Source organism: Acanthopagrus latus, chromosome 11, assembly GCF_904848185.1.
Source record: "Acanthopagrus latus isolate v.2019 chromosome 11, fAcaLat1.1, whole genome shotgun sequence".
Taxonomy (NCBI): domain Eukaryota; kingdom Metazoa; phylum Chordata; class Actinopteri; order Spariformes; family Sparidae; genus Acanthopagrus; species Acanthopagrus latus.
In genome coordinates this window covers 10,478,229-10,506,127 of record NC_051049.1, presented here as the reverse complement: position 1 = coordinate 10,506,127, position 27,899 = coordinate 10,478,229, and the positions used below count along the sequence as shown (strand labels likewise).

The 27,899-nt window shown below is 44.8% G+C and overlaps 1 protein-coding gene across 14 annotated transcripts in view; it reads left to right on the top strand.

The window, feature by feature from the left end:
• The window catches only part of celf5a (cugbp, Elav-like family member 5a), a 193,251-nt gene that overhangs the window by 98,470 nt on the left and 66,882 nt on the right, over nt 1–27,899 (top strand). For all 14 annotated transcript variants that reach the window (XM_037115192.1, XM_037115199.1, XM_037115187.1 and 11 more), the window contains exon 3: nt 7,461–7,509. In XM_037115192.1, the coding sequence (XP_036971087.1) occupies nt 7,461–7,509 (49 nt within the window). The remainder of the gene's footprint in view (nt 1–7,460; nt 7,510–27,899) is intronic.

Sequence of the window (27,899 nt, the reverse complement as noted above, 5' to 3'; positions counted from 1 at the left end):
GAACTTCAGGCTGTTTCTGGGAGGCAGTTAGTGTTTTGGAGGGGGGGGAGATAAACACGAACTTGGAAGGCATCAGACGACAGAAGGTCTAATGGTCTTAATCAGAGATGTAGTAGTGGCGCTAGTGATAATGGTACTACAGATTGCACATGTTTGTGAGTTAGCCGTGGCCTCATGGCTAATTTGTGTATTACAAGGCACATTCAGCGTAACAGATGGATATCGACGGTTTTGTTCCAAAAGCGGCGATTCAGCCTGTGAAACTAAAAGAAAGGGGAACGCTCGCTGAAACAAAACAACCACAAGGAAAACTGCACTTTTCTGAATGACGGCGCTCATTTTTTTTTTTTTTTTTGAATGACAAATTCACTCCCACAGAATTCATGTTAGAATTCAAGGTAGAATTAAGGAGCGCACCTTCGTAAGTACAAATGTGATATAGGCTCGCTGAGGTCGGCAGGTGTCTGTCAGTCCATGTCAGCGCCTCGAGCTCTAAATCCTGTTGGTTCTGATAGGAATCCCAGAAGCTTATAGTGGCTGCCATCTCCCCAGCATGGACTGATGCTCCTTATCAGGACCACCACACTGCTGCCGCCAGCACATTTTCACATATGGGTAAATTATAACTCACTTTCGCAAACAGTTTCCCCACATGCGCTCAAGCACACATATGAACATGCGTACACAGGCGCAGTATGTTGACACAGGGCAGGTCATACTTCAGATCTACACTCGCAGATACCCAACACACTTATAAATACATCGTATGTGTTCGACGTCTCAATTTCACAAAATCCACATGCGAATATACACGACCCCATTCGAGATGTGTAGGAGGTGCAAATATTTAGTACCGAATGCATTTCGAGTATTTCTCGCAACTCATCCGCGTTAATTGGGGATAGGGCTTCGGTTTAGGTTTGTGCTGAAATTACGCGCTGATTCATTTATAAGTCAATCGATAAAGAATGAATTAATCATTCATGTTTTTTTTTTGAGCACAAAGGCCAAACATTTCATTTTCCAGTTTCTTAAATATGATTTTCTGCTTTTCTCAAGATCAGGTTGTTGTAAATATAAATAGTATTTGAACTATTTTCTTACACTCCAAAGACCAAATGAAAGCTAAAATAAACAACAAGATAATGTTGAACAAATGATATCTCTGCATAGACACAGTATACTTTATGGCAGGATCTGGTATCGCATGTTGGCGTTGTCCCACAAACATCATAATTAACGTTGCTAAAGGACCAATGATTTGTTTGTGATGTCACTGGGAAACAGACAGGCAAAATTCACACACCCAGCCTGCGTTGTCCTGAAACTAACCAAGTATTTTAATGTAACGTTCAATCCCACGTCTTCTGAGTGAGAGTCTATACTAAACTTATAAAGCCACGCCTGCTCGCTTGGGATGCAGACGTTGTTGCTTCCTCTTAATTAGAAATGATGGTCCTGGAGCAACATTAATTATGATGCTCTACCAACAACACCAACATCAGTAATATCAGGATAGAACATACATTATGTGTGTGAGGATGAGTGAGAGAGTGAAGTCCTTCACTGCAACACAGCACAGACAAAAAGCTCCTGGATTTTCACACAGTAGCGGTGAGATGCCTTTATATATCCAGTTGATTTGCAATATTAAGAAATTGTTAATTATCAAGCTTCAGTAAGCCTTTTCAACTTGATCTTTATTTGGAACTTGTGATTTTTACCGTTAACGAACAATTATTGCGATTGCAGCCAAGCATGCCGCAACTATTAATCATTAAACCATAGCTCTCCCTCTCCCTTACTCTCTTCCGACTCTTGCTCTTACTGTATACAGTACAGATTTATTAGCCGGAGCTGGGGGCCCCCGGACAGCCACCACTCAGCACTCCCTCCGATCAATAATTGGAAATATTAATTATATCAGCAGAGACGGCCCAGTCAGAGAGGGACTGTTTATGCTCCTGTTACTGTGCAGTGCAGCAACATGAGCTTTGATGGCCCGCTAATACGTATTAATGATCCCTGGACAAACATTACTCTATATTAAACCTGAGTGAAAGCCAGAAGACATCACACATATTGTATAGCTATTAGAGTTATTTTATTGCAGGCTCTGTAAGTAAGTGCTTTTGCATAACTGTTGTAAAAAGACTTTTACTGCTGAGAGATGAGCTGCCTGCTAAACCAGGACAAGATTTACTGCAATTCTGTTTCTATGTACTGCTTTATCCTGTAATGGAGGTTTCTTCTCTTTCGGATAATATGAAAGTTACAGACTAGCGAAGTTTGGAAGTTGGAATTGCACCAGGTCTTTGAAACCCATTCCAAGGCAGTATTATTGTCTTGCTACTGGCCCTCTGTGGGGCCCTCACTACAGTTCCTTCACTTGCCCGGTGTAATTTGAAATCAGACAGCGGAATGTCTTTTGTGGCCTCAGCCCAGGGCCTTTGGTCCTCTCTCTGGCTAATAATAGCTTCGGTAGAAAGATGTTTGCTCCTCAATCAGGCCAAACTTTACCAGGATACTGAGGTCAGAGAAAGTGTACTGTGGATCTGTGCATTGTTCATACTGTAGTCTGCGACTGGCAACATTCATGCGCATCACTGTAGGTCAAAGAATACCAGAACATCAGTCTTAAAGATTAGCAAACAGACAACGTGTGTGTATACCAGGCCTTTTTTTTTTTTTTTTGCACAGTACATTATGTGCTGTCGGCCTGGGGGGGGGTTTCTGTCCCACCCTCCGAGTGTAACAGCAGTGCTGGGAGCTTGATTTCAACTGACTGGAGGCTCAACTGGGCAAATGAGACGGCGTAGTATAAACATATGGAACTGTAGATTTGTCAAAGCCCTTAGAGCAGCGCAGTTTGTGGAATGAAAAAGGGAAAAAAAAATATGTCGGCTCGTGCAAGGAAAACAAAAAACGCACTCTCTACTAGAGGAGGAGGATCAAGAGTAGTAGCTCGTTTGAAGGTTGTGAAGCCGCCGAGTTGTTGTGAGTCACCAGATCAGCTTATCTATTCACTTGAATTTGTCAAAGCGTTACTAAAGTTTCAGAAAGGTGCCTCCCACATCCATTTCTCCTTTAACATAGTATATACAGCATTTTACAGCCTCACGCCAACACATAAATGCACAATAGGCCAACACAGGCTTGTCAGATGAGTGTTTTGACTGCATGGCCACGCATTATTCACTGTACTTCATTTTTACGTTCCCTTTTTATTCCAAATGTCTGCAAATCTGATCTGCACAAAAAACCCCATTGAACAACATACATAACATATTACCGACTACACATTATGTTATATTTTCATATTATTAATTATGTTCTTATGGGTTGTCAAATTCAAATAAAACGGAACAAATTCAGAAAGAACAAATATTTGCAGAAGTCAAATTATTTGTGCCTCACTGAACATCACATGTGAATTGAAAACATCCGTAGCATTTGCATTTTTTGAAAAAAAAAAAAAAATCATCATCCAGGAATGTCATGCTCGGTTTGGTGAAACCTACACAATCTCAGGTAGACAAATACGGCAATGCGAACAGAATATGAGCGCAGCCATGGTAATGTTTCTCTCTCTGTACATTGCAAAGGAAGGAGAACTGAAATATAAGAAATAAAAAAAACAACAACACAAAACTGAGTTTGTGAATAAAATGGGAAGAATTTCATTTGACAGGAAATGTAAAACAAGTAGGCTTTGATTCAAGTCAGCATTCAAGAGTTTAAAATAGAAATATGCTAAATTTGAGCCAATAATTCTTCATTAAATTCTTTGCTTTCTCTCATAGTTCTCTCATACTGTCCAGTGCTGCAGCTCTTTATTCCCCTTCTGTCTGCAACACTCTGTTGTTAGCTCCCGTGTATATAGGCATATATTATGCAAATGGTGATGTAATGTGATGTCATAACGTCGCTAAAATTAAAGGCGAGACCACTGACGATGTGTTTCGGGAGCAGTGTTTACTGTGGGAGAGAGAAGCTTCAGTTGGTGCGGATGTTTTTAACTTAAAGATCTCTGACATGCTAAATATCCTATATAAAACACTGAGGGAAAGGAACAAATGAAAAAGTATAACAGGTCTCCTTTGAGACTAGTGGAGTATGATTATGCAGTGAAAGACGATGGTATCTGGCTTCTTGTCTCTGTCTAATGTAGCTTGATTTAGCAGGGATTAACTCAATTTTACAATATTGAATGAGGATTTGTGATCAGTTCAGAAATACACATTTGCGTTCACATTCAACTTTTGTCCAAAGCGGCTTACCGCAATTCACACATACATTCATACACTGCCGAGCAGCACATCAGGAGCAGTTTGGGGTTCAGTGTCTTATCCAAGGACACTTGGACATGCAGGCCAGGGGAATCAAACCACCAACCTTCAGATAATAAGATGCTGGCTCTACCCCTGAGCCACAGCTGCCCAGTATATACCTATACCACGAGTTCAAAGATAAATCCGCTGCATGCGATATAAACCGAGATGGCACATCTCGGTGTGCACAGAACTTGTTGCCGTGTTTCTGTCCAAGTTTAGAACACGTTTTCAGCATTTGGCCATTCGGTCAATTTATAATTGATGCCCCCCCCCCAAAAAAAAAATGCAAGCAGTACATTTTCAGCTGTGGTGTCTTTAAGGAGGTAGTTGGTTGATTTTTTTAGATGCCACTTTTTGTACAGTGCTGCTGTCTTTCAATTTGCGCTTGAAAGTGAAAGGCAGGAAGGTGGAGTCGTCGCAGGAGAGACGTCAGTCAGAGGCGAAAGCAATCTTATCTAAGAGTTGCAGGCAGCTTTCTCTCTATCTCTTGTTGTCTTTTCCACAATCTTTTCCCCGCCTCTCTCTCTCTCTCTCTCTCCCTCCCTCTCTCTTCTTTTCCGCCTCTCTTTGTTACTTCTCCTCTCTTGCCCGACCACTTCTCACCTCAGTGAACGGGAAGAGTGAAAAATGTTACAATTAAAACACATGCTGCTTGTACAGGAAGCAGAAATGACTGCTTCGCTTTGTCCACCGTGGGTGTGTTGAGTAGCTACCAGCTCCGGCCTGTAAACAAGAGAGTGAAAACACGCCTGGCAGTATACGGGGTTAATGAATGGTCTCCTTGGCAACCAGCAGCACTTAATACATTTTACTTAAAGTTACGGCGTCTATGCTTATATGCGAGCATGCTTCTGGTACCAGTGTTCTCCATGACGTGCACTTAATTTCTCTGCTGGAATTACACAGTTTTTTTTTCTTTTCTTTTCATATGTGTTCAAAGGGAACGGAGCAAACTTAGAGCCAATCACTAGTGACTGTTCGGGACCATAATGCATTGCTGTCGGGCAAATAAATAGACCATTAAGCTGGCACGTTGGAGGCTGAACAGTAACTAGCTTTAGAGAGAGCTGCCTCCCACACACAGGCACCCTGCAGAGACGGCTGAGATCATAGCGTGGTAGAGGAGCCACAGCCGCAGATTTGGCCTCCTCCAATCTCGCATTTGAACCAAAATCAACTGGCAGGATGGAAGCATCTTTTGTCCGTTTGACATGTCAAAGGCAAATTCAAAGATTCCCTGTGTTGTTGTGAAGGAGCGGAGGGTTGTAAAGTTATGTGCGAATTTGTCTCGCGGATGTTTCCCCCCCCCCCCCCATTCGGAGGTGTTTCTGTCTCAGAGGCTGCTTTGAAACATGCGTGTGATAGTGTCGCGGTTGATTCTGTAATCTATCCGTACACGCTGTGGAGCAGCGCGCCCTGTGGCTTGGCATTAGCATACTGTAGGGTTACTTTGCTCATGTTGTACAAGGAAAAAAAAAAAAGAAAGGCACTTGTAGACGGGGAGGGAGAAGGACGGGGAGCGAGCCAAAGAAACAAGAAGCTGAAAAACCTCAACCTTCACAAGCATAACATCCTCCCTGTTTTCCCACAAAGACTTATCCGCTGCTAGTTATTATTTACGATGGGTAAATTTATGGAATAATTTCAGTGAGGGAAGGTTACTCAGTTCCTCAAGGTGAAAATGGATACGTTTAGCACTTAATGAATCGGGCCTGCGCCTCTCCCCCATATATCAGCATGTTATTAAGACATTTTAAAATCCCATTATGGTGTTTCTCCTTGAACATGTCATGCTTTTATAGGACTGCCCTGTCTTTAAATCTGACCTTTTCAGCCTCGCTCTAGAAATCGAACAAGGGGGGAAAAAAAAAAAAAAAAAAGATGCATGACAGGGCAGATGGAACAAAATATACATATGTAGGTATAAAAAATATCGGTGCTGGATGGTTTTCAGTGATCTTGACTGGGATGCCCAGTAATGGCGAATAGTTTCTGGCAATAAAAAGACACTTAAATAGCAGCTACAAATGGTTGAATGTAAATGACTGAGTGTGGTTAGAGGTTGTTTTTATGTTCCAGTAATCCTGTTATTGATTTGTGCTGCTTTTGGTCCCTAATTTTATTCAAATGTGCACTTTTTTTTTTCTTTTTTATTGTTAAGTGTATGTGTTTTGGACTGAATCATGGAAAGGAGAGGCGCTGGCATCAGATCTGTGCACATAAATTATCTTGCGGGCTTTATGCACTGCGACAGTAAATACATATGATTGCGTGCGTGCCTTTGTGCGTGTGTGGGCGTATAAACAATATATGTGCTGATATGCGACTCGGAGGTATGTATTCAAAAGAAAAATAAATGCAGCAGCTGAAGCAAACATTGTAAATCCGGGCTACATCTTTCAAACTTTTTTTTTTTCCCCTCCAAACAAATCACGCGCTAAGTCTGGCGAAATTGCTCAACTCGAACAACAATAATGAAAAAAGAGGGAGGTAAAATTGGGGAAGGAGGAGAGCGTGACACAAAGACTGTGATGACAGAGGCATCTAATCCAGGCAATGCCATTCTTATCAGGGTCCAGTGGATTAGAGTGAGCCTCCTAACCAGAGAATCCTTCCCAGCCAGACACTCTCCACAGCCCAAGGGCCTGGATCAATAGGCCCGCATTGATCTCTCTCCTCCTGTGGCTGGATTCACTTTTATTAGGACTGCCTCGGCCTCTATCACTCAGGCACACATATAATGCAGCCCCCTCGCAGCCTCTCCATGCACCTGCCACGAAAACACTACAAATGCGACTGGACACACAGGCGCGCACACACATACACACACACACATATATACCCCATTTTAAAGCGTGAAAGAGACTTTTGTTTACACTGAATAACTGGCAGCAGAAACACTGGAGTGTCAGGTCAACTTAGTTGCATGATGGTGTTTTTGGTTCCCCTCTGCAGCTGAGGCACTTTGATCAGCATCGCAGAGCAGCCATTAGTATGTGAGAGGGGGACCTTGGCAACTCCGGTTTTGTGGCCTCTTGTTGTCGTTTGCGACGACAGCCCCCCCCCCCCGAGTCGCCGGCTCCTAACCTCTCCGTTTCCTCTTTTTTTCTTCTCTCCCCTCTCCAGATGACTCGCCCCATCCAGGTGAAACCGGCCGACAGCGAGAGCCGTGGAGGTAGTTGTCTTCTTTTCTTCATCATTTATTCATGTCCCCCCCCCCACACACCCCCTTTTCATCTGCCTTATCTGGGCTAATTCTCTTCATTTCATTTCTCTCTGATCTCATCCATTTTCACTGCTCTCAGTGCAATACTTCTTCAGCCAACACTTTTTAAAATTTTTTTTATCTCATCCCAATTCCTTTTGTTCTCGTATGCTCACATACACCATGTTAGCAGTTGGATCATCATAGCGCGATGCCTACCAAATAGCTTGAACCAAGTGGTTTCTGAATGTGTGTTAAATGCATACGTTGACGTCAGACACAGGTGACTGGTGTCCCCGTGCCTGTCTCTCAGCATGACACATTTTGGTAGACATGTCTTAATCTCACTTCATGCATATTGTAGCTTTTGTGTTTGTGTTTGTGGATAAATCATCACGTGGTCTCACCCTATGCGCGCCCCTTTACGGTCACTGATTAAAAGGTCTGTGTTATTGAAAGTTTGCGGGGCTGTGATGCCTTGCTGCCCCGCTGCAAATCCTGCTCCCTATGCCAAGTACATTATCATCACACTGTAAATTATATAGTGATTAGGCTCAATAGAACGCAGAGCGGGCCACATGTTGAAGCCCACAGTGCTCGGTCTCTGTGCATCTGAAGCACAAGAGCAAACGGTATGGAGGGAGGAGGGGAGGAATGGAGTGGGAGCACATACAGCCTGCCAAACAATCAATACATTTGCAGGGTTCTTGCCAAGATCCTCATTACTTGGCCTTAATTCTGTCGTCTTTGATCTCTCCCTTTTTTTTGGGAGGCTTTTCATTTACTCACTGCCTATCTGCATATATGTTAATGGGATGAGGAGGCATCCTTCAAGTCAGCGGCAGAGATAATGAACCTTGCTGTAATTTTTTTTATTTATTTTTTTTCGGGGGGGGGGGGGGAGCATCTCATGTGTCACCCCGGAACAAAGCCAAGTGCCTTTTTGTTGTTTTAAAAGAAGGAGCGCTGTTTTTCAGTCTCCCTCATCAGGAGAGAGACACAGAGAAAGAGAGAGAGAGAGAGAGAGAGAGATTTGGAAGTGAAAAACAGGCAGAGAGAAAAATGCAAGCATGATGCCAACTGCATTTCTTTCTTTCTTTCTTTCTTTCTTTCCCCTCCCATCCGTTCAGTCACACCTTTAGAGGAGTGGCGAGACAAGCGAAGAGGGTCCTGTGCTGTCCAGATTGATGACACCTATAGCTCCATTGATTTTGCCATTGTGGTGCTGTGTGTCCACATTAACAATGACACTCAGCTGTCTCTTTACTTGGTTGTGAGTGGCCAGTTTTAGAGCTCCCAGGGTGCCCTGGTCAGTGTGGGGGCCTCTTACTGGCCGGCCGCGGGGACCCCGCCGAGGAACAAATGAGTGCTGGGGCAGACCTGAGAGTTGCACATCATCTTAAATGAACAGGTCAGAGTGGCGCCGCAGGGGCAATCAAATGCCAGCGTGACTTTAACAGGTTAGGAGTCAGAAGTGAAAGTGGGCGACAGGGAATGTGTGGGGGGAAATGAATCTGAATTACGTTTATTTTTTAAACCTTGCATTCTCACCCTGCTTCTAATTTACTGGCTCGAATCTTCGTCTGTGATTATCATTGGCAAAGATAATTCTGGCTGTCTCCAAATCCGGTGCTTTCTTTAGCTGCTCTTGCGACTGTTAGCTGATGCGCTGCGCTGCTGATGCTCCTCCATGGCCTACTTTTACAAGTCTTAGCTTCTTATTTGCCGTGAAAGACTGAAGAGGATTTCATTCTGCTGTCTGTAATTTCAGGATCACGTAATTATTGCTCTCCTGATCAAAACTGCCAGGATACGTTTTTTTTTTTGTAGTTGTTGTTATTTTGATCCTTATTTGCCTGCCAGAATCCAGATCAATATCTTCAGGGCTGTAACTCAGCATGGTGTACAGGAGCTGGAAAGAACGAACGCAAAAAAATATTAATTAGCCTCTCGGTGCAGCGGAGGGAGGGACACCAGGGACGGACCCGGTCTGGCCTGCTCTCTCAGGGGCCGCGCCGCCAGTTTGATAGGGGCCATTTATTCCTCTGTGCACATGGTCACACTACAACACACAGTCATACTAATTAGTCCCTTAATCTCATTATGAGGACAACTGTTCAGATCACCTTCTCCACGTTGGCCGCCCGTTAGGGAAAGACCTGTTACTGTGGTTTTGTACCTGCTGGAGCTGCTCTCCTCCAGGAGCAACGCTCTGCTGTCATTAAGACCAGACAGGCCCGGACCAGATCGGAGGTCTGCTCCAGTGAAGACTGAAGACTGCCTGCTTAAAGTCGGCAAACAGACGGACAGCAGAACAGATTCCTCAGACTAATTCCACTAAATATTTGATGACACGTGTGCAGTTTCGTGAGATGCTCGTAGCTTTCGCCTTATCTGAACAAACTGTTCAAAAAAGAAACTACAGTGCACCCGGCCCACTAGGCTGATTCACCAAGTCCATACAAGTAAGCCACCTTGCCTATAGAAAGGGAAAGGAAATGAAACGCTAGAGTAAATCCATCCAAACACTCCGTCAGCCCCTGCTGCCGCCTAACAAAGACACACTGTGAAATGAATATTAATGGACAATCACCTACCTAATCTAGCAGAACAGCAGCCGTTACACATTGAGCCACCAGCGCCGCGAACGTCCCCGTCACTGATGACGCAGGGATGTTTCTGTTCGGGGGAGAGGCTTTTAAAGAGGCTCGGCGAGCAGGAGGCAGCAGGGACCCGTCTCTCTCTTTTTCTACTCGCAGGTCTCTGATATAGAATAGATTGATTTTCCATCACACATGGCACTGATGACTGGCACTGACTGCTGCTGATATTTCATTTTTGAAGGGCTGCTCAGTGCCTCCTTAGAGGGCTCGGCGTCCTTACACAGGATAAATCAGCTTTAACCACTTTGATTTCATCCTAAACCCCTTACGAGCGGCACACAACCCCCCACCCCCACCCCTCCTTCAGCATCCCACCATTACTATCCGACCTTTTCTTGTTTCCGTTTTCGCAGGCTGTCATTTCATTTGATTTTTTTCTTTTTATATCATCTTCTTCTCAAAGATCGGCCGCGTCTCTGTTTGAGTCGTGCTTTCTTTCTAGTTCCTCTGCGGCCCCTCGCGTCGCCCAGCTTAACCCATTGTTAAAGTTTTGGAGCTCAGAGACTGTCCAGAAAGGCAGAGAGAGGAGCAGGCTCGCTGTCAGCTGGGGCTCTGTTGGTGTTGCAGCAGGGCCCGCCTGGCACAGCGAGAGCTGCAGCCCACTGAGGAGGCCTGGATTAGAAACAGGCTCTGGCATTATCAAGGCAGGCCCGCCGCCCACGCACACACCCACACGGAGAGGACAAACAGGCAGACGCATACATACCCATACGGCTCTGACACACACATACACACACTCTCAGCCTCTCTCTCTCATGCTAACACACACACACACACACACACACACACAACGCCGTGGGAAGTTGGATGTACATGATAATAGGAACACGTGTGCACACACGGGGACGTGTCCAGCACAGGTTACATATTTACACACAACACACATGCGTGCGCGCGCACACACACACACACACACACACACACACACACAGGTACGCACAATGTACACGTATGCTGAACTGAATGGGTCAATTTTCTTTTCATGAGCCGTGTTTCATGTTGCAGCGGTGTTGCATTGTGTTTGTGTGTTTACTCCAACCGAAGGACAATGAAAAAAGGTTTGCTCCAGTTCACTGAGATGTGACGGAACAAAGAGAGAGAGAGAGAGAGAGAGAGAACCGGAGCAAGCGGCAATAAGTTAAATGGAGAGTGAGGAGAACAACAACCCCAGAAAAAAAAGAAAGAAAGAAAGAACGAAAGATTGGGAATCTAGATTGAGAGAGCAGGTTTACATGCTCCGTTGCTGTTCTGCTGCTCAGTTTTTGATGATGAATTTATCTGGCGTGAAAGACAACAGAGTGGTCCATGTATTAAACATCAGTGGCGCTCTCCTTTTTCCCTTTACTAGAGAGACGAGCGCCGTGTGTCAGAGCGGTTCAGTAATGAACCAGGCAGGAAGGCCTCTAAGCTCCACTGATCCCCTTTAGAAACGAGAGGGGAGAATGAAGGAGAGAGGGGTAGTTAGAGGGAGAGGAATGAGGGGGTGAAGAGACCAATAGCGGTAGTAGAGGGGTGAAAGAAGGTAGGAAGACAGAATGTGCGCGTGTGTGCGAGGGAGAGTGCAAAATAAACAGAAGAAAGTGTGGATAAACCAGCTGGAGGGGGGGGCAAAGCAAAAGGCTGAACAGTATATCTTCTCCCTTTGGAGAGAAGAAAACTATAGATTACTGGCGCACAATGTGCTTGGCTGGGCATAAATGGAGAGATGTTGAAATAGTAGGGAGCATGTTCTGAGGTTGTGGGGATCAGGGCGAGCTAATCCAATGGTAAGGCCAGCTGCAGGTCATACATTCAGAGCTCGCACTCCTTGTCCAAATCCCCTCCGGTGCTCTTACACAAAACAACACTGATGCACAGCCCAGAGTTCAGTCAGCCAACTCCACCGAGCCGGCCCGGGATGTTCGGGTCACTCTGCCCGTAAGCTCTTAAATTTACCCTCACATCAGCTCGGGCTGGGAGGGACGGGGTGAATTTTAGGTTTACGGAAAAGACAGACAAGGGGAGGGGGAAGCGGGAGATCAACAAACAAACAGGAGACAGGGAAAGAGATGATGAGATAGTTTCTGCGGGGACGCGCTTTGCTCCAGAGGGTCGAATTGTGCTGAGGCTGTCGGAGTTATGCGGAGTCAGTGGAAGAAGTAGATCACAACAATTGGCTAATACACCAGGTAGGTGGAGATCAATTAGCCTTATCTCACAAACTACTAATGATAATACCGATGCAAAAGTTGCTGACGTGGCACAGAACAACAAGGGGAAGCAGAGTGATGATGTAATGCATTTAGTGAGTTGAAGGGATGCAGGATTTCTGCAAACACAGTGTCTCTAACTCTTTTTCCCCGGCAAAATGCACTATTGCTGCATCTTCCGCGGTACACTCGGTCAGCACATACACAGATGGATGCAAGCAGCCACTTTCAGCATGTAGACAAAATAACAGAAGCGCTTTGTAATATCGCAGCATTACGAACTAAGAAATTATAAGACCGGGGACGGGACTCGAGAAACGGTTCCATTTGAGAACATCAGAGATCACACGCCTCTGAGTTAGTGGATTCCTTTGATCAATGCCGGTGTGTTTTTTTTTTTTTTCCTGACAGTTGCAGTGCATTGGAGAAAAAAAAAAAACTGACATCAAACCTCTGCATCTACTCTGCTAGAGACTTGCAACAAGTAGTCATGTCGGAGAGGAGGAGACGGTCCTGAGTGTAGCTTTATTTCCAGAGTAAACATGACAACAGTGCTGGTTGTACTGTCGGTCGGAAACGCCAGCGATAGACCATATTCAAACACCATTTTCCCACCGACGTCGAGCTCATGATGAGATACTGTCATATTGCAGTGTTTTAATTTGCAGATCGCATTAACGTGGGGACTTCTGACACATTGTTATAGTTTCACAGCCTCCCGAAAAGACAAGAAGTAGTGAAAATCTGACGGGAGATTTGTTTGTATGTCATGGTAAAGCAACATATCTGATAGCCTATTAGCTCCCTTAGACTGGAGCTAATGTTAGCAGCAGCGTTACAAGCTCATAGTGTTACACAACACGATGGAAAAAGCGAGACGAGTTCCAAAATATCGGCACACATCTTAGACATGTTTGTTTAAGCATGGAAATGAAAAGCGCTGGATGTAATCAAATGGTAATGTGGGCTGGAAAGTGGTTGGATGCGAATGTTAGCTAATGGGCTATCAAGTATGTTGTTTTACCTTGAAATGTGGCGCCTTTTCAGTTGCAGAAGCACTTGGTCGGATCCCCCACTGTAAGTTTATACGACGAGCAACCTTGAACACAGCGGTGTAACACCACGAGCAAGACATTAGAGGAAAACAGCCGCCTTGTGAATATGGTTTATAGGCCGAAACATCTTTCTGTGCAAAACGGGCTTAAATTTCATGAACGCCGATTATTTGACACTCTACACACAAGTGCCAGCCTTCAAATATTCTCTTCTATCATTTATTTTAGATGATGACGGACAGACTACTGCTTCAGCCTTTTGGACAGAGACAGTAAATAAGTTGTGTGTATGCTAGAAACCTGTGTACACCCGCCCCCACATCATTGATCAGGAATCAGCAGCAGACTTAACAAAAGCGTTGGTATCAATACAATCTTACCAATTCCGCTCCCTTTGCAAGACGGACAAAGACATTGTAAGCCTCACAAAGCTTGTATTTATTGCAGGACTGTTGTATTTGATTGCATGAGATTGTAACAGTGTTGCTGTTATCACATCATCCCCCCCACCACCACCACGCTTCGCTTTTAAATATGCATACATAGAGAAAAATTCAGCTAAACACACACCCGTCCTCGCTCCCCTCGCTTTTTTTTTTTTTACAAAAACACACACATTCCCTCCACTCTGCCCCTCGTTCGTTTCGCGATGGTCTCGTAGCGTGGGCGGATCAGCAAAGGTTACTGTTGAACACAGAAAGGAAAGGTCAGAAATCATGTTTAGTTTTCCCGGGGCCGGGAGGTAATTCCAGCCAGCAGATTGTGTTCAGACGAGCAGGCAGGCAGGGCAGGCCAGCGGTGGAGATGCTCATGCAGAAGGAAGCGAGGCGGGGATGGGGACAAGGTTATCCAGTCAGCCACTGCCTCTCAGCCCCTCCGCTGTCACCCTTAATAACACCCTCTCCCTTATCACCGCAACAATCACCTTGAGAAACAAACTTGTCTTCTTTCAGAGAGGGATGGAGATGGGGAAGAGACGGCCCCCGTATGCATCTGGTCTGCCATTCTCATTACAGCACTTCAGCCTCTTTGGGGACAGACAGACTGCAGATCAATTTAGTGCTCAATTCTCTACACTTTATAATTCATTCATTCTCTCTCTCTCTCTCTGTCTCTCTCACTCTCTCTCTCGGTCTTTGTCCCCCTCTGGTACTCCTGCCTGTTTGTCTGAGCCCTTTGAACACATCAAACCATGTGGGTGATGTACAGTAGCTGTCCACGGTGCTGTGCCAACAACTTTTGTGCCGAGCAAATGTAGCGCTTTGATGTTTGTCATTCACTGAGCCATAACACAAGAAAAATCTTGCAGCTCATTGTGGTTCAATAGAAGAATAAATCCACAGGAATTCAAAACATGTGATTTATTATGCACTTGATCATATATTTAGTTTAACAGTTCATTTTAATTCCCTTTAAGATGTTTTCTGGTATAAACAGTGCACCATACAAAGTAAAATCTTCTCCTCACACTGGAAGCAGATAATGGCAATGACAAGCCCATACCTAAGGCTGATAAACTGTGTGGATTTGTGTGTGTGTATGTGTGTGTGTGTGTGTGTATTGGTGCTTCGTGATTGCAGTGGAGCTGGAGGAGGCCAAGCGAGGCCGCTGATTGGAGGACAGAGTCTGTGCAACCTCTGCCAAATCACTGCAATCACCCGTTTTCTCCTTCTCTCCGCTTTAATGACACCACTTCATAAGGAACCGGGCTCATCAAGCAGCCCACACACACACACACACACACACACACACACACGCACAGACACACACACATTCCCACAGTGAGGTCAGGCTCGGCAGATCGGGCGGGGCACGGCAGGCCTCTGAACAGGGAGAGGAGGTCCACCAGCAGATGGGTGGAGATTAAAGCAGGCTGGAGACACAGGCAAATACACACACACACACACGCACAAAAATAAAATATGACACACAAAAACATGCTCCACTATCCACTTTGGCGTTGAGTTAGACCGAGTTAGACAAGTACCATGATGTGCAGTAATGGGTTTCTGAAGTGTGTATTTACATCATACGGGTTAATAACAAGTAATCATTTACACTAATACTATCATGTTACTGAGATATTTTTTGGGGGTGGGGGGGCAATTCCAGGTCAGCAGTATTCGTTTTCGTCCTCTCTTCACTGCCTGGCCTCCGTCCAGTGCTGAATTCTCTCTGCCCTAATTTTGTGAGACCTTTGCTCTTTACACTCCATGTAGAAAGAAAATGTCCTGTTTGTTCACCGAGAGATGCCAAAGACCATTTGGAGCTTTCGTGTGCACAAAAGCTGACAAGAGACGAACAAAAATGGTTGTTGGTCATGCACAAACATTGGCCTATTTGAATAAAAGCTACGCTGCAGATTCCAGCTTTTAGTCGCTGAGAGTTGATACAGTAGCCGACGGTGACTTTACTGAAGAACTCGTCCGTGTTTGTATCAAGTGTGAGGGTTTCATTCTTTTTGGTGTTTCTTGGATCATGACTGGTGATGGCCAAAGAGCAGGCGTGACACATCAGACTGACAGACAGAGCAAACACAAAAGAAAGGCTGATGTGGCCAATAAATAAGAAAAAATAGGCAGGGAAGAAGAAAACAAGCTTCCACCTCAGGATATGGACAGGAAGGAAATGTCTTTCCAATTGGTTTGAGACACAAAACTCATACTATATTCAATGCAGTCGCTCTTTATTTTTGTCTACACAACACACTGTAATTTCACTCTGAAAATGTGTGTGGAGCACTATAGCATTGAGGGGTGGGGGTTGGGGAAGGTGCAATTGAATATACCAATATGCCACCAACCAGATAAATGAAAATGCCAGCCATTTTTTTTTTGTATGAAATCAACATTTTACACATTAGGGTGCCTGCATGAGGACAGTAATGCATTTTGGAGTGCGTTTGAGCTCTGCAGATATATAAAAGCTTTTGCAGCAGCAGCAAGTCGGACGAACAAGAAACAAAGTTATAGAGAAAACAATCAGATCTGCATTCAGATTCAGTACCTGGAACTCAGCTCGATCTCCGCGTCCGTCCCTCGGTCTGGCCTTTCCTTTCCTCTCCTCTATCTCTCTATCTCAGCATATTAACTCTATTAGCCTCTCATATCACCTCCTGGCTCTCTCCCTGTCAGTCCACACCGTCCACCTAAATCGCTGCATCGTGCCGCCATCGGACTGGAAAGGACACCAACTTCAGCCGATCGATTTAAACAGAGATATTGAGGCAGTGGATTAAACAGAGGTTAGCCCTTCTGCGGGCTGCAAAACTACAGAGCTGCAGAATATTCCATCTGTATTGAATTTGTATTGTAATGCCTGTACTGTCAGTGACTTAAGCTATTAAAACAATGGCGAGCGACAAGGACAGAGGACACGGGGATGACGAGGAGCAGCACAGGATGACGTGCCTGTGATGCACCATTAGGGAATGCCAACAGTGGTTCAGCGGGCACCGTAAAGAGGCTTTTAAATAAGGCCCGGCCACGTCTCACCTGCCTTTCCCATCTCATCTGCTGAGACGACAAATAGCGCTGCAAGCACGCACGCACTGTGACACACAGTCCCATGATTGCCCGCCCGCCCACTCTCCATCCACCGTCTTTTCCACCCATCTGCCAGTCAAACGAGTGCAGAGGTAATGGAGAGAGAAGCAGTCATTCTGGGGCTGTAAAACTGCAGCAGCCGAAAAAAAAAGAGAGATGATTGGGGCAACCTTTACTTTGGTGCATGAAGGAAGAGGAAGTGTTTTAACATTATTCATAAGTATTCGTGGGGGCGTGTGTGTCTGTGTGTGTGTATTCCTGACTGAGTCATTATTGAAACACCGCCGCCTGAAGTACGAGTGTTGATGCGGTCATGCTCTGGCTGCCCTGGCCTTGCCACGGTTCATGGTAACTTGTAATGTATGTATTTTGCCCTTTACAGGGACCCTTAAATCAAAAATACATGTATTTATTCCAACCGCTAGTGCTATTTTCTTCATGCGTTTTGGTGTGCATTAGCCGGGTTCGGGAGATATCCCGCTATAGAGATGTCTGCCCTCCTTTGAATGCAACAGGACTGGCTAGCACCAAGCTTGTGGTGCGAGTAGGGCCAAAAAGATATATATGAAAAATACAACATCTTGTTCCTGAAGACAATCCACAGACCGTTTGGTGAGCAGTTTCATGCTTGAACTATTTACTTGCTACTGAACTACGCAGAGAAACCATGTCATCACACAGTAGGAAGCAGTCATGGTCGTGGCTGTAAAGTCGGCTAGCTTAGTTAGCTTTGTCAGTTAGTCTCTCGTACAGTAGTAGCTGAATTATGGAGAAGTCAGGTCATGCTTTCCTGAAAGTCATTACTGTTTTTTCAAATGTAGATTTTTGGCGCTTTGAGCACAACAAGCCAAGTGTCATCTAGCTCCATTACATGTGCGAGAAGGCAGACATCAACATGATATCTCTTAAACACAGGAACTCACTCCAAAACAGTCAGAATGGATGAGCAGCACTACAGGTATGAGGAAATATATTCATCTCTAATTTTGGGGTTAATGGTTCTTTTTAAACATACCCGATACACCTCTTTAATCACTCACTATCTCCTAATGTGTGCTTTGTTTGCTGTTGCTGTACCTTTATGCTTTTTTCCCCCGACCCTGTTGACGTCTTTTCCCCCGGTCCTCCTCTCATCGATGAGTCTTCCAGGCGAAATTGGCATTGTCCGGGATGATTGGCGAATGTCTCTCTGTGCAAAGATGTTAAGTGTATCCCCAGACGCTTCAGTTCTTAGGGGCTTGCGGCCAGTTCCGAAACACAGGCCATATCCTGATTGCCTCTTTGCAATAAACATGAAGAGGGCCCCTGCTAAAAGAATACAAAGAGAGCCAAGGTTGCGTTGGGGAATAGCTAGAAAGAAGACTGAAGCTTCACATGATTGCTGTACCTTTGGCTGAGGGGAACTCTGACCTGACACTTGAACCAATTTTTATACAACCTGAGCTTCAAAGAGCACTTTGATAGTGGCGGGACTCATTGGGTGAGATCTGAAGGACCGAGCTGCCTTTTCATTCCAGATTAGCCACTGACTTGGACTTAGACTAATGACAGAGGTGGAGCAGGGTCTTGTTAATGAAGAGATCCCCATCTGGAACAGATGTTATTTGCCGTAGAATGACACCAGCAGATAGAGATTCTTTTCATTATTGTCTTGCAGATCTCCCTCCTCTGTATCTCCCTACAGCTATAAACTTGTCACAAAACCCAAAACATGGCACATCACTGCCTGAAATATAAATAAACCCATTCGTTAGCTATTGATTTTCCTACCATTAGGGAGGCGAATGGCTCGGATGTTGTTGATGTGGAAGATATTGCGGGTCAATATTGTGTTGCTCTTAAAAGCCACAGGAGATGTTCAAGACATTCGGCAGGGCCAAAGAAAAAGAGGCCAGTCTACAAGTCTAATATTAAGAAAATGTCTGGACCTGTTCAGGGACATCTGCCTGGCATTAATGTTATCAGGGAATCGGGGAGCAGTGCCGGCACAATGTGCTTTAGGGAAAGGTACAGCCCTCAACAGCTGCCTGCCTAGACTGCTGGCACACATCAACCTAATACGCCGGATTGGAAGCGGGGATTGATTCCTGAATGTTCGAGTGAAACCTTGAAGCACTGCTGCGACCATCTTCATCCGACTGTAAGAGCGAGGGGTTCTGCGAGGCGATTTGGCATCTTAATCTGATCGGGCCGCTTAATCTACGGCGGCTCAGTTTAACAAGACCAATCTGACAGCAGGGGCAGCAGCCAATGACAGGAGGAACATGTTAAATCTGGGCCTATCAGGCGTAAGACAGGAGGACGACGTGTTTTGGCTGCATTGTGGGTGTAATGATAGCTGGTACAGCCGCGGTATTAAAAACTGCTCCCTAATCCGGGTCAAGGAGGGAATGGAGGTTGAGATGCAGAGGAAATGACAAAGTCCCCGTCTTGCAGGCTGTCAGCCCCTTTCCCAATTGTTGTCATCCCGTATTCCCCTCCAGCCCCCCTCCCCCACCCTTCCCTTCCTCCATCTCTCCGTCCTCCTGTTATTTTAGGAATCTATTCTTGGCCTCCCAGCATGTACAATCTGAATTATTTATCCGGAGAAATTGGAACCCAGCACGACAGTCAAACAGGATTTTATTTGTACCATTTGATACCATTAGAATAAACAAAGTGCAGACCCTGCCATGTTCATGTTGCCCTACCCCCCCACCTGCGGCTGGGCTTTTAATGCGATGATGTCATTCATTTAAGTTTCATCTAGATCCGATTATCTTGATTACGTTTTGAATGAGTCATGAGTTTTGAGGACAACTGCTTTGGAAAGGGGTTTATTTTATCAGCGATATTGCGACATTTGATAGTGATGTTTCTAAATATCAAAAATCATCCAAATCAGCACGGTGATGATTAAATCAGCCATATCGCTCCTGTTTTCCTTTTCTTGGGTTGGTTCCACCCCCCTTGTAGTCACCCCACAGGCTGTGGTGTAATGTATTCGTGTGTGTGTGTGATTCTACTTTGTGTGATTCCACTAGTAGTAACCCACTTATTAAAGCCCCTTTCTGTCTTTATTGCACATGATGAGGGCAAATTGCCTATTTCCGCTCTTATCACACGAGCCCACAAACAGAACATAAAAAGAGCTGAAAACAGTCAGCAGACAGCTCCATCGCAGTATGAAATGAATGTGACCTACAGCTGCAGAGAAGTAATGTACAGCAGCAGCACGGAGGAAACAAAGGGCTCTGTCAAAACCCCTGCGCTATCTCTCCAGTGTGTCTGTGAAATCCTTTCTGCGCTGGTGTGTGCATGTCAAGCCGCTGTGCCTTCTATCTGGATAACATTAATGAAAGGTGAAAGAGGGAATAATCAAAGATCACAATATTTTACCCTTGATACAGATGCGTGTTGGTGCGCTGCTGGCAGGAGGATATCTCCTCGCCGCTCAGCTCGGCTCTGATCTGACATTAAGATTCAACGCTACATTTCTCTCTCCGGCTCGCTCACTTTCTCCCTCATTCCCATCGGTGCCCCCGCATCCTCCCCACACCTATGTCCGTCCACTCAGCTGCAGCTAAAGGGTAAATGTAGCTCAGGGGAAGTGTGCAACCTCCACCACAAGGTCCCGGAGCCCACCATGTGACCTGGACCTCCCAACATCTTGCTCTTCTCTCTCTCCTCCTCATCTTTTGCCTTGTTCTCCGCAGCCCACCTCTTTATCGCTGTCCACCTCAGTGGCCTCATCCGGAGAGGCTGATGGAACGGACGTCGAACAGCAATACTTTCTCCAACCAAGCATGGCGCAGTTCAAAAGATCAGATGTTTTGCAACACAACACTGTTGGCAATGTAAAAGAATCATTGTGGCCTTCTTTGATACACAAACCCAGAACTGTTTTGAGATTGAATAGGCATCGTGACAGTCAAAATGCAAAAACAAAACAAAAAAACTCCTTTAACTGGACAAAGACAATAGAAACCACATAGAGCAGCAGACATGCTAGTTGTCATATGCACTGGTGGGAGTGGCAGTATTGCATTAGGACATAGATAAACAGAATTACAATATTCAGAGTATAATATGATATTAAGTTAATATTTACATAGGACTTATATTTCCAAGTGTATTATTTAAGACATACTCACAAGGGACATTGTGGAATTGCCACCTAAGACATTTTATTTGCAGTTTGTGACTGGCTGCACTCATATTGCTGTAATTCCTGTGGATAAGCTACATGTTTCGATGTACGTTGCCTGGCTGGTTAGGTCATGCAAAGGGGTTAAAGGATCGCTGAGCCGAACAGGTTAGTTTGGTGAGCGCGGACAGCAGAAGGTGTTGCTTTGAGAGTATTTCTCCGTCAGGGCCTCGGCGTTCGCCGCGTGGTTGTCATTCTGAGTGTGTGTCTGCTCGTATGCGTGTCCATGTGTGTCTAGCTGTGTGGGGCTGAATGGCACCTTTCAGAGTGGGGGTGAGACCATGTGGTCTGCACTGACTGCTTTGGAGGGAGGCAGGAGGGCCCAGCTGGTTCAGGGAGAAGAGCTCTCTGACTAGCCAAGGCAGCCTCACAGTCTGCCAACCAACCTGACTCACAAAGACACACACACATACACACACAATCACACAGTGCATGGTTAAAGGAAGATTGCACACAGAGAAAACGCTGAGAATCGCACACTACTCTCAGTGCAATTAAAAAGATTTATTTTACCGCCAATGTGGGTTTGGCTATGACTTCTGCAAGGTGCTGTTTGTCAGTTCGCCCCTCAGCTGAGCCCGTGCATGGATATAAACATAACATGCAAAAAAAAAAAAAAAAAAAAAGTGTGATGAACACATTCGGGCCTCCTGTTTACATGGGGACAGCGCTGTGTGCACCCACAGAGCTTACAGAGATTCAATCATTTCAGCTGACCTGCAGCCAGGATTTTGGCGAAAATAGCCGCCTACCTCCAACAAAATTGTCCAATATCCTTGAATGCAATGTGCAGGATCAAAAACAACAACAACAAAAAAAATTATTTGTTGGCAGCCAGGTGCTGGCCCTGCAAATTATACATGACCACGAGTCCTATTGATTCGCTCTTGTTTTTCTCCGTCTCATAACACATTGTTAGAGGAAAGTTGGTTCAGCGGACTCACACAAATTGTTTTGTCAACATGGAGGGAAAAACAGAACAGTCCAGAAGCTGTCAAATGTAACAAAATGAATTTTCTCCGCTTGCTATTCCATATTTCCGTTTGATTCAGTTTGTTGGGCTCCTGTAGTTAAAGACTGCCCCAGAAACGCTCAGGTATTCCTTTAAATTAAATGAATGGACTTAATTAGATAGGCTTTTCTGTTGATTTTTTTTTTCTTCTTCTTCTTCTTCTTTCTGGATTGAACCATTTCACCGTATTTCCCCACAGCTGCTACAGTCCATTTGCAACAACAGCGGCGCTGATCGCTCCTTCATCCGCTTTGACGGAGAACAATATAAAATGTATTTCTCCTGGGTTGTAGCAGCTCTATTTATTCTGACCTCCATCCCGCCATACAGTTCACTGGTTCTCTAGTGAAATCTGAAGTGTATCTCTAAATGGTGTGCAAGTGCTGCAAGACTTGCACAAATTAGCTGTGTTAAAATATATGTATGCCGTCGACAGAGGGGGAGGCTCACTGGAGGCACTGTGCTGCTTATCTGAACAGTAGGAACGTGGAGAGAATGATTAGGTAGTCTCACCATAGGCATCCCACCCCCTCTAGCTGGGCCATTTTCACTTCTTTTCTATATAGCAGTTTCTCTCTCTCTCTTTCTCGCTCTCTGTGCAAATAGACTAAAGGGTAAGCCTAACCAGGGGCTATGTGTGAGTGGATGGAAGACACAGAGAAACAAGAGCTCTAAAGGGAATTTGTCATTTTAAACAAATTGGTTTGGAGAAAATCAAACTGAGCTTTCCTCCCCATTTAGTCCTAACTGTCAGGATGGACGGGGGAGAAAAAACAAAATAAAACAAAAAAAATGCCTGACCCGAAGTGGGAGTGATACTGCTTACCTGTAAAAACCCGTAAACCTGTGAGAGGACCTAACAGCATGTGGTCCCCAGTTTCTCCATTAGAGAGCCAGCTTGGCATTCGGAGGGAGTAATTGGCTGGATAGGGTTTCAGCAGGCTTAGCCACCCTGCTGGCACAACAAGGCTGTCTGTCCCCATCCCTGAGTTGCTGCTCTGCTAGGCAGGACCGCAGCCAGCTCAACTGCTGCCACGTCCCCTTCAAAGCCCGCAGAGAAGCCGGGGATGGCAGCAGCTGTTGTCCCCGGGGAGCCGCAGGAATCCAGGGCCTCTGGTCATTAGTGGGAACCAGTGTGCTGGGACGAGTCCGGGTCTTAGACAGCTGGGAGACCTCCGTGGCCCCTCATCCCTTCATTCCTCTGTCCATCCATTCCCCCGTCGCTGCCAAGGAGGATTCTGTATTCTCGACCTGAGGGAAGTCAATCTGGGCTTTTTTTTTTCTTTTTGGAGAAATATGTCGTTTTCACCGAATTGATTGCCACATGCAGTGAGGCAAATTTTTCAGGATAGTTTCCAAAAATGAGTCGCTATTGACATTAAAACTGTACAATGTGTACAATGGCAGAACCACCCAGCAGAAGATGAGCAGAGAGTAAAGAAAGTGGAAAATAACCTCTGAAAATTAAAGTTTCAACATTACATGTGATATTTTGTTACTTACAGGGGAGGTGGGGGGGATGAAGGCAGTGGTAGTGGACACACTGGTACTGTATGTTTTCAGGAAGTCATGGACGAGACAATGTGTAGCTTTAACCTAATTATTTTGGAAATCAATTATTAGTTGTATTGTTTGAAGCAAATCTATGAAATCGTCCAAAAATAGGTTGTAGCTTATTCACAAGGTAACGACTAAGTCAACAAGACGAACATTTAGAGAACAGTGAACAACACTTACCAAAGTGCAATTGTTAACAACCGCAATGACATGGCATAGGTAGTGGTGACATTTTTACACGCAGCACCAGTTATATTTCAGTCCAGCTGCAGAGGGCTGCCCTTGGGAAGCACATTTATTTGCCAAGTTCCACGTTCAAACCATGTCACATTAATGTTTACATATGAATGTGATACAGTGAGTTTTCACATCCAGCGTGACCTCGATGCAGCCAAAGTTGAAATCATACAGATGTTTCCTATCCAGTGCAGCATATTTGCAACAACAACATTTTGCTGGAGAGAAAAAATGTAAATACGGATTCAGTCTTTGTTGCAGGAAAAACAGCCAGAGGCTTGTGACAATTGTGTATGTTTTATTCTAAGTTGAGAGACAAGTTCTATGCATGTGTGCATGCGGTATGCGTGCTTTATCCTCGCAGTTCCTCTGATCCTGTTTGTGCATCGTGTGTGTTTGAGCATGTGCACAATGCTAACCGAGTTGTAAAGCCATCTGACTCAAGAGTCACTGACATTTGGTGTGTGCTGAGACATAAGTCTGAGTACAATGGAAAGGGCGAGTCCGTGACTGTATAATACAGTATGTGGACATCTGGAGGAGCCCAGGCACCACATAGGTCTGGACTGCAGTCGGCACTCATCGTGATGTTGTCTCTGGTTTTTATTATAGCTCTGTCTGGGAAAGACATACATAATACATACTTCCTCGTCTCTGTTTATGGATCAGGTGCAGTGGCAGGGTGGATGGGGAATACTCAGCTGTTGCAATGATATACAAGTGGTAAACTGAGTTTTGAGGGCAGTTAATCAAAAAGCTAATCACACTTAAAATGGCAGCTAAAAAAAAACAATAGAAACGGAGGACAAGCTGAGAGCATAGTTATACAATGTCATTATATTCATCTGTACTTTCAGTGTCATGTCACTTAGGCCCAAAGGTAACTTCATGCTCCTTTACAAACAGCAGTGGCTGAGGTCAGCCTGACGTCACGTCAGATACAATGCTGACAGATCGAGGGTGACTGCAGCAAAACAGATCGACAGAGGAGAAGCGGATTGTGCTGCAGGAGCGGTTTGAGAGCTTTGTGTGGATGTTCATGCCGTGTTGAGTCTTTATGACTGATCGTACGTCAGCCTTTGTGGGGCAGAAGCACCCTGCTGGTCAAAAGTTGCTCCATGACGGTGTTCCTGCATTCAAACACCAGGGTGATGTCAACAAACCTTCCATATCTGAATGACTGAACTGAATACACGCTGATAATGAAGGTGCACAAGGTTCAGTATGAAACACTTTCATTGTTTGTTGCAGTTTTTGTCAACAAATGCTGCCAGAATTAAGGTTTGATACCTTTAAAGTAAATCGTAGAACAAATCTGATCTATACCGCTGGTGTTTGGCGTCTGCCATTTAACAGACAGGTCATAAGTGTTATGCTTTTGTTGCATCCACAACTCTATGTGATAAACTGCCTCTGTGCAAACTCTGTGCACACGCCCAGGGGAGAACATTCACTGTTTTCTCTCCTTGTGTTTTCCCCTGTTGGCTTTGCATGTATTGTTAAATGGGACTGATGGAGGCAGCCTGGCCATTACTCACCGCATTGCCTGGCTAATTTCTGTGCTCTTACAAGTACAAAGATGTCAAGCAGGAGCAGCAGGCTTACCTTGGCTTCCCCTGAGACCATTAATCCTTTGGCTGGGTGTCGTCCCTGCCTGCACTGGCTCACCTGGTTCACAGCGCTGCCAGCAAACTGCTGTTCCCAGCCCTTTTCCCCGTTCTATCTATTTATTTTGGTTCCGAGTCAGCTCCCATCACCAACAAAATCTGATTGCACTGGAAGAGCTGAATAACTCTTTAGGCATATAGACTCCCTTCTTAGAGGGAGAAGTGCAGAATCTGTGGAAATGTTTTTTGGTGTGTGTGTGAGAGAGAGAGAGAGCGTGAGAGAGAGAGAGAGAGAGAGAGAGACTGTGTATGCATGTGTATGTGTCAATGTAGAGGAAAGTTGTGGAGGTGGAAGGATAAAAGCTGGTAAAGTAGTAAAAGGAAAAGAGAATGAAAGTCTTGCAGAGATTTGTCACCGTGACCTTCACACAGCCGTTCTGTGTTTTGAATGAGATGCAAAGCTTTAGCAAACACCTTCTCCACCAGCACTGAAGCTCTTTGCCCTAACTTCATTACCACACAACTGGTAAAGGTGAATGGTGAGAAAAACTGGTGTTTATTTCTTCCTCAAAGAGATATCTAACCTTGTAACACATTTCAGTTGTACAGTGTGATCCTGAACTTGCCTCTTTTCACACTGTGACTGTTCTTGTTTCCGCTTTTTAAGAAATTGGCAAATGTTTTCCTAAAAATTCCAAAGAAAAGGTTAATAGAGTGATATTTGCTTCAGCATAGATACATGTTTCCTGTGAAAAACGGGCAGGAGCCAATAGCGCGGAATGAACTTGCCCCACCCAACCCCCTGACCACAGGTGGCGGGTACTGACCCTCCCCAGACTGGCAACGCCCAGTGAACTCGGTTGGACCAGGATGGATCAAAGCTACTAGTGTCTGTCTAGCACCATAAATCACAATTTAAAACAATTTTAATGGTTTTCCAGGAAGTTACAGACTCTAGAATAGCATTTTAGAATACTTACAAAACTATTATTTTCCACTGTTGGGCATATGGTGCACACCATATGTGAAAAAACAAAACAAAACAAAACAAAAAACACTTTAACAGCAATTTTGACTTCATGGGGCTTTAAGTGTTACTAATGCCACTTTGTACATACACTGATTGTTCCACATTTATAAATCAAAGTGAAGTCATGCAAATGTCCCAGCCAGATCAATACGCTGATTGTTAAAGGCCATGACCATCAGTTGAACGTGCATTAGGATATCCAGTCCATTCAGCCTGTGTATTAAAATCCAAGCTATCTCTGGGCATCCAAAATATTTGGACAGAAAACAACTCTGCATCCCCCTTAAAATTACGATATATCTTTTATTTGCGTCTTTATAGTATATGCTAACGGAGGAAGATTATGTTGTTTGCATCCTCATGATCTTCAATCGATCATCCTGAGCACCGACTGCACAACCACTCACATTATAGTTTTTGGCCTTTCCGATATTAAATGGCATTCTGGGCAGGAGAACTGCTTTAAACAGAGCCATTACACTAACGTAATTGACATAATGGTAAACTATGATGAGAATGCTTCAGACTAAAGTGTCATAATGGCATGCAAACAGGTATAATAACCCAAGATGGTGTCGTTTTTAACCTTTAACAGAATAAGATGATACAGAGTATTACACTGTTAACCATAAACCTCAAGAGGTGCTCTAGGAATTAATTTCAGAGCCATTGCTTGAATGATTTCATGTCATGCAGAAGCTATGGAGAAAAAAAAACAAAAAAAAAAAACAGTTCAAGTACAAACCTGACATTCAATTTAAGATTTACTCAGCTGTGTGCTGTGCTGCGCCGTGCTGTAGTGTTTCCAATATTTTGCTATCTTCCTTGTTTTCTGTGCATTTTCTCCTCCTCTGTAACTCTCAGTATCTGTTTCTCAACAATTTCCCCCACTATTTCGGGATGAAAGAACACATCTTCATCCAGCGGTGGATTGAGGGAAGCGAGGGGGGCGGCGGTGTTGTGGGTGGAAGGGGAGCGAGGGAGGTGGACTTTAGATTACCTTTGCAATTTCAAGAGAGAATGCAGCTTATAATGATCCGGGATGTTCCCGGGAAAGGTCAGCTGAAATTGCAACAAGCGTAATTAGTAGCTTATCAATAATGCATCCAAGGGTTCAGTGGGTGTGCAGTCTCGGTCTGCATGTGTGCGCGCGCGTGTGTGTGTATATAAGAGGGAGCATACACGCATGGGTGGGCAGGTGTGTGAGTATGTGTACCTACACACCTGTGTCTGCCCAGGGATGACCAACAAGACTCTTCTCCTGACATTCATTAACATA